Source organism: Sapajus apella, unplaced genomic scaffold, assembly GCF_009761245.1.
Source record: "Sapajus apella isolate SASKATOON/1434 unplaced genomic scaffold, GSC_monkey_1.0 scaffold6, whole genome shotgun sequence".
NCBI lineage: Eukaryota > Metazoa > Chordata > Mammalia > Primates > Cebidae > Sapajus > Sapajus apella.
Window position 1 is genome coordinate 3,014,910 of NW_022436946.1, and position 13,918 is coordinate 3,028,827.

Here is a 13,918-nt window from a genome sequence, read left to right on the forward strand (position 1 = left end):
TTTTTTTTTTTTTTGAGACAGAGTCTCGCTCTGTCAGCAGGCTGGAGATTAGTGGCATCATCTCAGCTCACTGCAATCTTCGCCTTCCAGGTTCAAGCACTCCCCTGCCTCAACCTCCCGAGTAGCTGGGAATACAGATGCACACCACCACGTCCAGCTAATTTTTTGTATTTTAGTAGACAAGGGGTTTCAACATGTTGGCCAGGATGGTCTCGATCTCCTGACCTCATGATCTGCCCACCGTGGCCTCCCAAAGTGGTGGGATAACATGTGTGAGCCACCACGCCCGGCCTAACTTCTTAAATGGAACTTTAAAGATAATATCAACCAATATGAGTGCAGGGTTCATATACAGTCTTATTATTTCTTTTCCAGTCATTTATAGGTATACACACCAAATTGGGAGGGAAATTTTAAATGACTGATCTTCATGAAGTGTTTCGAAAGCATTCATCTTAGATGTTCATTTTAAAATGTCTCTTTTGGCATTTGTATTTCATTATATTATAGAATATTATGGTGATTTACTTGATTAGAATATCTAATAGACACAAACAGATTGGGAATACAGAATACCTGAGTCTTGGTAAGATTAAGCAACAGGTTAATTTGAGCCTTCTAAGAAATAGCTTACTGGTCTTGAAATTTCAAATTGCCATGGGCGTCAATGTTTTATCCAAAGAGAATAAAAAATGTCTATAAATAAAGGAAGTCAGTTATACAGAGGTCAACAGAGGTTTTACTCTTAGGCTATGCATGAAATTATTCTAAACAAAAGTGTACTTTTAAACGATATGATATAGTTCCTTAACTTCTAGCTAACATGATAAAAACAACTTCTTAATAAACAGTAAGAACCACTTACTAAGTTACTACTAAGTGGTTAGGCACTGTGCCTTAAATATATAATTGCACTTAATCATCACAGTAACTCTGAAAGACAGTTATTATTCATATTTTATGGGCAATATTTCTAAGGCTCAGACAAATGGTTTTTCTCAAAGTTACGGATTTCATTCTCTTTTCCTGTAAATAAGGCAGTAGTATACAGCTGCAGCTAGTCCCAAAGTGTCCTACCACCAAACTGCCCTATGGATTGGAAGAAAAATTAATAAGTTATTACTTCATCATAACAAAAAATTTTAAACTAAGTTTTAAAAACAGATATTGCCTATATGTAATCCTGAGACAGTAACATAGAAAGAGCACAAATTTCACAGCAAGTATTTCTCTATCCTGGTAGTGGATCAGAATTCTGGCTCTATTGCAAACTTGCTACACCCAAATTTCCAGAGGAGATGCCTGGGTAGATTGCTTGTTCATTTATTATTTATTTACTTATTGTGCCACAGGGACCATCTGAGGTACAATGAGACTTGAAGACCTCTACTCTCAAATTAGTTCATATGTCAGCTCTGCCATTAGATGCTGTGATCTGGAGAGTATTATTACAGGTATTAACTAACGAATCTATAAATGCATATAAGACCTACCTAGACTAGCTTGCAGCACTGCAATGAAGATTAAACTACATAGAGTGCACTTACCAAAGGGTATCCATTATAATTATTTAAGACAATGTATTATTCACTATGTTGGCTAGAACTAAAGGTTCCCTGACATCCTGACATTGGACATACCATCATAACACAACAAAATGTCAACATTGAATTTATTAGATCACAAAACATTTATACCCTTTCACATCTATATTACTCCTTGCACACATGGTTCTTCCTAATACTGACATTACTAAGTTAATATTTTTATTAGAAAATAGTCAAACATTGTAAATGAAGATCTGAGTTGACATTTTTATTAGAAAATAGTCAAACACTGTAAATGAAGATCTGCTTGGTAAGTGATTTCCATTTACTATGGCTATGTTCACAATTAAATGATAAAATTAAACATTTGAAACTAAAATAAAGAAAAACCAAAGGAAGATTATGCACTGAACATTCCTGCAAATTTATTAAGGAAATATTTACTATTCTAATATTTGTTCTTTTATATATGTATGAATCAATTATAAGGGAAAGGTAAATTTCTTCTGTCGTGATATCTTAGCTTGTAATTCTAAACTTCAATGTATTCTTCTGAAGATGATACAATTTCCTATATTAGATCCCTTTCTGCTCTCAATTTTTCTACTGCTTGCCTAACAAGAGCTATGATATCTGCCCTAATCCCACTAGTAATTCCTGTTTTTAAAGGAAACCAGTTAATTTATCTGACCCATGATACATGTCAGATAATTCCTGCACAGCTAGACTCATGGTCCAGTTCCAGAGAAGCACCATTGTCACTGGTGTATTTGTAAAGAGAAGATGCAGAGGCAAAGTTAAAAGAGATCGGGAGCACAGTCTTTGAACTAAAGGCTGTGTAATTTAGACGTGACTCTCTCTCTGCAAGCAATAGGAAAAAAAGAAATAATTACAGAAAAAAATAACATGACAAAACTAGCAATTAATGAAGAAGAAGCAGGAAGAGGTATATAGGACACATGAGCAGGAAAAAAATGCCAGAACCAGTAAAACCTTTTATTTACAGTAGCATATATCAAATTCAAAACAAGCATTAATCTAACTGCTGAAATGGCTTTTTCTAGTTGAGTGGTTGAGAAGGGAGGAATAAATGGGAATTGGGAGGCCTTTAAGCATATCATCATCATCATCAGTAGCAGCAGCATCACTAAAGCTGAGATTTACTGAATACTTAAAATGTGTCAAGTACAATATTTTCACAAATAAGGAAACTCAGGCACAAGTTTAAGCAACTTGCCAAAGGCCACTCACCTATTAGTAAAGAAGCTGAGATATGAACCAAGGCAGTCTAATTCCAGAAACCACAGTATAAATTACCAACCCTTATAGCACACATGCAAATACACACACAAACACACCCCAAAGTATATTAACAGCCAATTTTCACATGTAAATGTTATTTCCTGTTTTATTGTATGTTATCTTAAAGCTGGAAAAAGTACACAGAAAAAACATGTATAATCAATATTTCACAACTGAGCGAAGCCAGATTGGTCTAATGATATAAAACTAGACCAAATGTAACTTGTAGTAAGTGAACATCATACAAGAATTAGATAGTAAACAATATGCTAATTTAATAAATAATCTACTAAAGTCATTTTTCATGTTAGCTTAGGATATCATATTTAAAAATTAATTTTAATAATGAAGCAATATGGCCCAGCAAGATAACCAAAAAGCTAGAATTCTGTATTCAAATTCTAGTTGTAATTTTGAGACAACCTCCTTACAAATATCTCCATGTGTAAAATGATCATCCAAAAAAACCATTTTAGAGCCTATTGCTATTGAGAGGAACAATACTTGGCAAAATTAAATAAAAAATAGAAACAAAGAAACAATCTTATCTTTTAAAAGAATACAGGATCAATGGAATACATGACGTTAGAATAAAGGGCAAAACCACAAATCTCAAAGGGTGCAGAAAAAAAAGGATTAGACAAAAATCAACACCATTTTACGATTAAACTCTCAACTCCACAAACCTAGAAATAGAAGGGAATTCCCCCAACATGACAAATGGCATCTATGAAAAACTCACAGCTAACATCCTTCTCAGTGGTGAAGGACTGAATGCTTTCCCAATAAGATGGGGAAAAAGCATGTCCATTCTCACCACTTATCTATTCAACATGGAATATAATATTCTAGCCATGGAAATATGCAAGAAAAAAAAGAGAGAAAGTGTTCAGGTTGGAAAGAAAAAGGTAGGACTATCTTTATTCATAGGTGACATAATCCTATATATAGAAAATTCTAAGAAACCCACTATAAAACACTAGAATGAATAAAACATTCAGCAAGGTTGCAAAATACAAGACCAATATACAGAAAAATCATACCCTGGCAATGAATGATCTGTAAATGCAATTAAGAAAAAAATTTCACTTATAATAACATCATAAGGAATAGAAAATTTAGAAATAAATTTATCCAAAGAAATGCAAAACCCTAACATTAAAACTACGAAGTACTGCTGAAAGAAAACCTACATAAATGAAAAGATACCCTGTATTAATGGAACAAAAGTATGATTAAGATGACAATAATCACCAAGCTGAATTAAAAAAAACCTAAACAAACTCTACCAGAATTCCAGCTGTTTGCAGAAACTGACAAGGTAATACTTAAATATTATATGTAAGTACATCTCACTATAGCTGTTAAAAAAAGAATTAGCTTGTATGAATGATAAATACACCACATACGAATAGGTAATAAAAGGCAATGAATTTAAGGCAAGCAAACTCTACAATTATTAATAAAAGCAAATTAAAACATGCTAGTCTTAAATATATTTCCTTTTGTCTGAAATGTTTAAGTATTTTTCATAAGCAGTGAATGAACTTAACTATTTAGCAATCTAAATAAAATGCAGCACAATAGGAGAAAAAAAGACGACAGTTTAACATTTTTACAAGTAAGCTACTTATTTCCTTCTGTCCTGCATTTGACTTTTTATTTCATTCAAGATTTAAAAACAAGAAGTATTTAACAGACGAGAAACAACAAAAATTTAATATTCTCATAAACAAGAATGTTGATCACGTAAAGAATTAGTATAGAAATACATGTAAGTAAAAGTCTCAAGAAAAATACCTTTCTCTTGTAAATTATAACCATTTGTATTTCTCACTAATAACTTGAAATATACATTAATTCCTAAAATATGCTGATGAAAATTGTTCAGAAAACCCCCAACTTTGGATATTATGACTGAAAAGTAAGGAAAAGAGGTCTTTGGTTCAAGATACTAAGCTGAACAAATATGTTTGCTGTCATTGTGTTCCAAGATCCCCTTAAAAAAGTAAAGCCAAAAAATAAAGGACCAGAAAATATAAAAGGAAAAGTGAGCAATATAAAAGATCACTTTAGAACACGTAACATCTAACAAGAGAAAAAGAAAAAGAAGAGAAAGGTATCAAAGAAATAATAGAAGAAAATAAGAAAATAGATTTTACTCAGCTTCTAATGAACATGGGTCCTTAGATGTAAGTACCCAGAACGATAAATGAAATTAGTCCCAACCGAAATACACCACCCTAAAATGTTCTTTAAGGCTTAAAAAGAAGACAATACAGACTTCCAGGTAAGAAGAAACAAAAAACAAGTGACCACGTGCAAAGAAATGATCAAATTACTTGTTTGCTAGCAATGTTTGCTGGTTGCTAGAAAACAGTAAAGTAATGCCTCAGAGATACAATGCAAAGACATTCAAGAAAACCCCTGACAAGATCTGATTATAGAACAAAGACTTTCAGATATTCATGGGCCTCAAAAATCTTATCGTTCTTTCTGGAAGCCATTTAAGACTATGCTCCAATAGACTGAAAGATTAACCCCCCCACACACACACACATATACACAAAGACTATGCTCCAATAGACTGAAAGATTAAACCACACACACACACACACACACACACACACACACACACACACACAGAGCAATGACAGGAAATCTAATAAACACTGAATTCAACCCAGAAAAAAAACGAAAAAGCCCAGGAGGAAAACAGTACAGTTGACAAAAACAACACTGGTCCAGCTTAGAGAAGAACAAGGAGGTATTCACTGGAGGCAGGTTCATGAGAACAAGAGGGCTCCAGAGATGTGACTCTATGCTTGAGAAGCCTCAGGCATTTAAGCATGAGATGACAGCAGCCAATGCATGAGGGAAGTGGGGGAGAAGGAAGAAAAGTAGCTATACAAGAAAGGAAATGTACTAACAGGTATCACTTGGCTGTGGAATAAAAAGTAATAATATGTACCGTTCACTCATTTCCAACTTTTAGAATCAAACTAAAAATTTGTATTAATCACACATGACTAGGGTTGGCAAAGGAAAGGAGGAAGAAAAGGGAAACACACACAGGAAAAGTGATGGGTTAACATTCTCATTTTACAGAGTGGGGAGCCAAGAGCTAGTATGCATAATAGACAGAGCAGGAAATACAGAATTAACTATAAGATATTTATTGAAATTTACAAAGGCAACAAGGAAACAAAGTAAAAACAGGGATAAGACTACAGAGTAGGGGAGATATGAGGCAAATGTTCATTTATTAAGGCAGGAAATCAACCAATAATTTCTAAAGTTGAAACAAAGAATATTGACAAGAGATTTTATTTAGAGTTAGCAACATGACCAGAAACAGTTAAATGGATCCTTCTGGGAAGCATGGGTAGGCATGGAAAAGGTAGGCTATGTACTTTTCATCACAGCCCCCACTATACTACTTAATCTTTAAACCAAGTATATACCTTTGGAAAGGTGGTTTCTTTCAGTGTGTTTCTAAAGTGGAGAAAAGTAGCAGTACGAATCAGACATATCATTATTGGGTTTATTTCACTATGTTATCGTATCCATCTAACTAACTTATACCATTAATACTAGAAAACCTGCATCAAGACCTCTCTCTCTAGAGCCACACAATAGAGCCTTGTTTTCATACCTCACATTCTAGAATAATAAACCACGTACCTAGTCTCTCGCTCTTCGCCATAACCACTGGTTTCTTTTCAACCCTACCTGCTTTCGTTCACTACTATACAGACACGTGTGGCAAGAAAAACGGGCAAACTAAGGGGAAACAAAGCAGAGCTTCTTATACTAACGATCCTAATTAGCCTCTACGTTCTCCCGTTTTATAGCTCCTAGGAAGATGGGAAGCTATAGAATATTCCTTAACCATGTTTGCTTAACTCATTCAATTTTTCTTATTTGAGAACTTCAATAGGCACTGAGGGTACAAATCATAGTCCTTATCCTCAATGATCTCAAAAGTTTAGCAACAGAAATATAAAAGCAATATAACAGGTCCTCACTTATTCCAAGTAGATAAGAATTTTACAGATAAAAATATTACTTGAAAAAAAACCTTTTCAATTATTCTCACAAACCTCAGTTCATTTGAAAATTTAGCATGTCTTACACTATTCTTAAATGCCCATGCCATTTTTTTATTTCCCTCTTTGCTTATTATACAGTCATACTGAATTCGGCACCTACTTCCTTTTCCTTCAGTTGGCACAATCTTTGGCTGAATTATGCAACTATGTTTGAGAGCCTATACCATACTTCCATCCTAGAGTGTGGAAGGCTTTCAAACAGTCTCAGGTAGTAAGAACACAGTCATCTGCTCTCTTTACTCCCAAAACCTGGAAAACCATATGACACATAGTAGACACTCAATAAATATTTATGAATGAATGAGTTTCCTTAGAACCTAAGAAACATGTTTTATATCCAGAAACACCTTTTTTTAAGGGTCTCATTCTGTCACCCAGGCTAGACTGCAGTGGCAGGATCATGGCTCACTCCAGCTTCAAGCTTCTGGGCTCAAGGGTTCCTCCTGCCTCAGCCTCCAGGGTAGCTGGGACTACAAGCACTTGCCACTAAACCTGGCTAAATTTTTCTTTTTTCTTTTTTGTAGAGCGTGGGTCTCGCTGTTTCCTTGACTGGTCTTGAACTTCTGGACTCAAGCCTCCCAAAATGCTGGGATTACAGGCATGAGCCACCGCGTGTGATCCAGTCATAGCTTCTCAGGTAAGATTAGTTCACTTCAGAAAACCAAAAAAAAAAGTACAGAACAGAGGAAAAATGTTCTAATCCTGTCACTTTCAGGAAATCGGACTCAATTTCCTCTAGGATCCATTATAGCCCTTAAAATCCCATAAATTACATTTCTAGCCCATTCGTTTTACCTTCATGATTTTTTTTTAGGTTGTTACTACAATCACAACAATATTTCCTCTTATTGCTTATTCTTCCTCATGGGATTTGTACTGTCGGCAAAGTGGAAACAAAAATAGTAAAAGAAACAGGCCATGGGCCCCCAGTCAGTGATAAAATCTGAGAGTATAACTCTTGGCAAGTTTTCACTACCATCTCTACCACTGTGCATTATGAAAACGTCTGACATACATATTCTGACAACGTCTTCTTTTATGAAGAATGAGACAGTAACAAAACTGGTATATATGTTGTAAATTATTAATATTTTTAAGATTATATATCTTTTCAGAGAATCTGTTCATCCATTATTTTCAATGAGGAAAAACACAAAGAAAAGTTATGATACTATTCTAATCTCTACAGAAGGGACATACTCAGTTTTCCAACCTAGGAATGGAAGACTAGAGTACACATAAAACAGAAAGCAACTGGAGAACTTTGGTATCCTGTAAGTTTCTGAAAATATCTGTTTATCTTGCAAAGCTTAAAGATGAGAATAAGGATTATACTTTCTATGAACTATATAAATGACAATAAAATATCTTACAATAGTATATGTTTAAATATATAATATTCTGTGAAAGTAAATTTCTCTGAGGAGATAGTCTCATACTAAACCAAGAAAAAATTTAAGGGAAAACTATTCCTTCCTACCACAGTAAAAAAGGTAAACCCAAGAGCACAATTGTAATTCATCAGAAACACTGAAGGTTAAGTTAACCTCTCTTACCATTTATTTCAGTACATTCTTATGCCTTCAGCAAACAGGGTAATTTAAACCTTTTTAAGTATTTTGATATGCCTTCAAGATGTTGCTACTCTGAATTGCCTCACTATGAATAAAAAGTCAGTAGGTGATTTTTTCTTTTAATGGCCTAAGTCATGGAGAGATTAAACCATAATGTGATTATTTTTCAATAACAAAGTTAAAATCTAAACACCACTGTAACAGGATCAAAGAATATTGACGGAAGCATTTGTGAAGTGAAAAGAGGATAGGCTTCAGATTAGGACCAATACTATATTTTGTGTGAACATAAAAAACAATTTAAAAAAAACATGGAGCATCATCAGAAATCCTTGATTTCTTCATCCACACTGTTATGGGGGACAAATGAAAGTCTATAATTAAAAGTGGCAGTACATGATATATTTATCCTACTAATGATAATATAGCCTGCTAAAAAAAAATAATAAACTTTCTGTAAGTAGCAGGTTACGAGGAACAAATGAAAATACATTAGATACTAAAACAATCTACCTTGGCTGTAGTTTACTTATCTGTGAAACATCACCTGCTTTCTTAACCTGATCAGTATGAGGATCACCTGCAAGTTAATTTTTTTACTTTTAATTTAGTTCAGTTTATTTATCTGGAGACACAGTCTCACTCTGTCTCCCAGGCTGGAGTTCAGTGTTGCAGTCACAGCTCACTGCAACCCGTCTCCCAGGTGTGAAAGTGATTCTCGTGGCTCAGCCTCCCAAATGGGATTACAGGTATGCACCACTAGGCCCAGCTAATTTTGTATTTTTTTTCATCACTTCAAAGGTTTATTATTTATTTGTGTTGAGGACATTCAAAACTGCTCTTCTAGCTATTTGAAAATATACAACAAAATGTTTATTATGGCCACCCTCTAGTGCAATAGAACTGAACAACTTATTTATCTAGCTGTACTTATGTATCTATTAAAGAGTCTCTGGCTACCCACTCCACCATCTATCCCCCATACCAGTAACTTCTGTTCTGGTTCTACTTCCATGAGATCAGCATTTTTTATTTTTCTTTTTTTTTTTATTGCATTTTAGGTTTTGGGGTACATGTGAAGAACATGCAAGATTGTTGCATAGGTACACACGTGGCAGTGTGATTTGCTGCCTTCTTCCCCTTCACCTATATCTGGCATTTCTCCCCATGCCATCCCCCACCAACTCCCCACCCCCCGCTGTCCTTCCCCTATTCCCCTCCAACAGACCCCAGTGTGTAGTGCTCCCCTCCCTGTGTCCATGTGTTCTCATTGTTCAACACCCGCCTATGAGTGAGAACATGCGGTGTTTGATTTTCTGCTCCCGTGTCAGTTTGCTGAGAATGATGGCTTCCAGGTCCATCCATGTCCCTACAAAGGACACGAACTCATCATTTTTGATAGCTGTGTAATATTCCATGGTGTATATGTGCCACATTTTCCCTGTCCAGTCTACCAACGATGGGCATTTGGGTTGGTTCCAGGTCTTTCCTATTGTAAACTGTGCTGCAATGAACATTCATGTGCATGTGTCCTTATAGTAGAATGATTTATAATCCTTTGGATATATACCCAGTAATGGGATTGCTGGGTCAAATGGAATTTCTATTTCTAGGTCCTTGAGGAATCGCCACACTGTCTTCCACAATGGTTGAACTAATTTACACTCCCACCAACAGTGTAAAAGTGTTCCTATTTCTCCACATCCTCTCCAGCATCTGTTGTCTCCAGATTTTTTAATGATTGCCATTCTAACTGGTGTCAGATGGTATCTCAATGTAGTTTTGATTTGCATTTCTCTAATGACCAGTGATGATGAGCATTTTTTCATATATTTGTTGGCCTCATGTATGTCTTCTTTTGTAAAGTATCTGTTCATATCCTTTGCCCACTTTTGATGGGCTTGGTTTTTTTTTTTTTTTTTTTCTTGCAAATCTGTTTTAGTTCTTTGTAAATTCCGGATATCAGCCCTCTGTCAGATGGGTAAACTGCAAAAATTTTTTCCCATTCTGTTGGTTGCCGATTCACTCTAATGACTGTTTCTTTTGCTGTGCAGAAGCTGTGGAGTTTGATTAGGTCCCATTTGTCTATTTGGCTTTTGTTGCCAATGCTTTTGGCATTTTGGTCATGAAGTCCTTGCCTACGCCTATGTCCTGAATGGTTTTGCCTAGATTTTCTTCTAGGGTTTTACGGTGTTAGGCCTTATGTTTAAGTCTTTAATCCATCTGGAGTTAATTTTAGTGTAAGGAGTCAGGAAGGGGTCCCGTTTCTGCTTTCTGCACATGGCTAGCCAGTTTTCCCAAAACCATTTATTAAACAGGGAATCCTTTCCCCATTGCTTGTTTTTGTCAGGCTAATTTTGTATTTTTAGTAGAGATGGGGTTTCACCATATTGGCCTGGCTGGTCTTGAACTCTTGGCCTCAAAGGATCTGCCTACCTTGGCCTCCCAAAGTGCTGAGACTACAGGCGTGAGCCACATCACCCAGCCAAGCCCTGCATGTTTTAGAAGAGACTTTTCAACCATAATTAGACTCTATGTCTTTTATATTGCTCATTCTCATGACCAGTGATTAATTGCTAGGAAGGGAAAACATCGTAACTCAAGACCTGGAACTCCAGTTCCTTTCCAAATATTTCACATAATACAGTTTCACAGCTCTGTCTCCAAACACAGTGGCAGAACAAAAAGGCAGCGTATTTCCTCATGGTTACACCACAGATCTCAAGATGTTATAATTGCTTTAAAACAACATCCTCTCTATATATGGTAATTAACATGTTTCTTATCTACCATCTGCTAAAGAATACTGCTACCCAGCCTGTCAAACCCTTAAACCAATAGTTCTCAATTTTGGCTCTATATGACAAGCAGCCACAAAGACTTAAAAACAAAAAATTACAGATGTCATGCCCCATGCCAGACTCACTGATTTGGAATCTCTAGAGAAGAAATCCAAGCATGTTTGGGCATTGTTTGTACATTTTGTTTTTTTCAGCTCCACAAATTATTCTGATGTATAGCCACAGTTGAAGAACACTGGGAAACCTTGTGGGCATAAGTATAATTGTTACCTTCCCTAAATAAATTATTTATATACATATAATCCATTAAATAACTTACCAGATGTCCTTTTCTTCTCATTGAATAATCATGAATTCCCTATCTCCTCCCAGGTCTTACTTTCCAAACGTTTATTTAATAATTTCCTACTCTCATCTGAATTAGCTTCTGACTGACTCAATAGAAATATGGTCAAAACAACAGATTTATTATAAGTGTTTACCAAAAATTAACATAATGAAGAGCACTTCATTTTGTATATTATAGGCTATGAATGTACTTGCAATCCAAAGCCTTGGCCAACTGATTAATTACAGTTTTGGAGTACCCCTATTCTACAGTTGCAACTACTCGATAAACATCAGTTTTAAAATCCCTTTTTGGAGACTATGTGTGTTTTCACCAATAAAAATTAATAACAACTTCTGTTTTCCAGTGTAGTGTGTAAGGAACACGGAAATCACACTTTATCTTAATAAGAAGTAAAAAGCTGAACAAACTGGAAAATCAACAACTCTTCTTAAAGATCTGTAAGAGAAGTGACATCAAAAGAAAAACCACAGGCCCAAACTGGAAAGACAGACAGGTGAATGTAGAGAATCACAACTTGCTAAAGCAGAAACCCATAAGCATAAACCTCTGTGAGAACCAGTGCCAGGGTAAGGAAGCAGGCATGTAACTGAGGAATAGCTGGAGGCTCAAAACAGACAAGTCAGGAAGTCAAAAACTCCAGGGGAAGCCAGTCATAGAGATGTCCCCACATCTTTGTAAATTTTACCTCCAAAGCTTGACCAGGTTCTCACAGTGAATACTGGAGAAAATCCCCTTCTGCTACCACCAGAGGGAAAAGAAAAAGCAACCATTTAAAAATATACAAGAGCATATTCCATTCTTAACAACAAGGTCTGCCTTCAGAAATAACAGTTTTACCAGAGCCTAACCTGCTGAGGTTTTATCAGAGTCTAACTAACCTGAAAGAAGAAAAATCGCTCAATCCAGTGGGCACAAGCCTTCCAAGTAGAGGAAGAGAAGTAACCAACTTCAGCCCACTTTAGCCATCCTATCCTACCTAAAAGGGAGTGGAAGTGTGGGAAGGAGGGATTCAGAAGCACTCCTAACGTTCACAGTCCAAGAGCACAGACTCACTAAAAAACGACACCTAATGACAGGACTATAGCACACTTCCCTTCCCCCTACATTACCAAAGGCCTATCATAGCAGTTTTTACCTTTTACTCAGTACATCATGTCCAGATATCAGGAAAAAATTAAAAGGCAAAAAATACAGTTGGAAGAGATGGTGCCGGCATCAGAATCAGACTTGGAAATGGCAGTAATGTTGGAATTATCAGACTGGGAATTCAAAACCACCACGGTTCTTATACTAAGCATTCTAATGGATAAAGTAGACAATACCAAACAACAGATGGGCAATATCAGCAGAAAGAAGGAAACTCTAAGACCCAGTTAAAAGGAAAAGCTAGAGAAGTAAAGAAGTAAAAAAGCATTCTTTACTGTAACAGAAGTAAAGAATGCTTCTGATAGACTCAACAGTAGTCTGGCAAAGCTAAGGAAACAGTCTCTTAACCTGACGCTACCTCAACAGAAATGTCCAGAATTGAAAAGCAAAGAAAAAAAGACTGGGAAAAAAGCAGGACAGAACATCCAAGAACAGTGCGACAACTACAAAAGGTGTACACGTAACAGGGAAGCCTGGAGAAGAGAGAACAGAAAGAAACATTTAAATCAATGATGACTCTGAATTTCTCCTAAATTAATGTCATATACCAACCATAAAATCAAGAAGAAAATACCAAGCAGAATAAAGGCTTTAAAAAAAGCTACACCAAGACATATTACCTTGAAATTGCAGAAATCCAACATTTTTTTAAAAATCTTGAAGGAAGCCATTGGCAAAAAACATCTTACCAACAGAGGTGCAAAGATAAAAATTATTTCTGACTTCTCACAAGAAACCATGCAGGCAAAAAGAGACAAATAAAATATTTAAAAGCTAGAAAGTTAAAAAAAAACACAAAACACTAATTCTGTACACTGCAAAATTAGCCTTGAAAACATGAATAAAAACCTGCTCAAACAAAAAGTAATAAAATTTATTGCCAATTGACCTGTACTGCAAAAATGTCAAAAATTTTTTCTTAAAGAAAAGGACACAGATCAGAAACTCAGCTCTACATAAAGGAAGAGCATTAGAGAAAAAACAGAGGCAAAAATAAAAACTTTTCTATTTCTTAATTGATCTAGTAGTAACAGTTTGTCCAAAATAACAGCAACAATTGTATCCAGTTATGTATGTTTATATA

At 35.5% G+C, this 13,918-nt stretch overlaps 1 protein-coding gene across 9 annotated transcripts in view; it reads right to left on the reverse strand.

The window, feature by feature from the left end:
• The window catches only part of STXBP5 (syntaxin binding protein 5), a 181,028-nt gene that overhangs the window by 150,689 nt on the left and 16,421 nt on the right, over positions 1-13,918 (reverse strand). Inside the window, exons 1-2 of one of the 9 annotated variants that reach the window (XM_032274514.1) lie at positions 2,869-4,512; positions 2,268-2,269 (exon numbers count right to left, since the gene is read on the reverse strand). The exons of the other annotated variants lie outside the window; for them this stretch is intronic. Coding sequence (XP_032130405.1) covers positions 2,268-2,269; positions 2,869-2,883 — 17 coding nt within the window. The 5' untranslated portion in view covers positions 2,884-4,512. Of the gene's footprint in view, positions 1-2,267; positions 2,270-2,868; positions 4,513-13,918 lie in introns of those variants that run through there. 9 annotated transcript variants of the gene reach the window in all.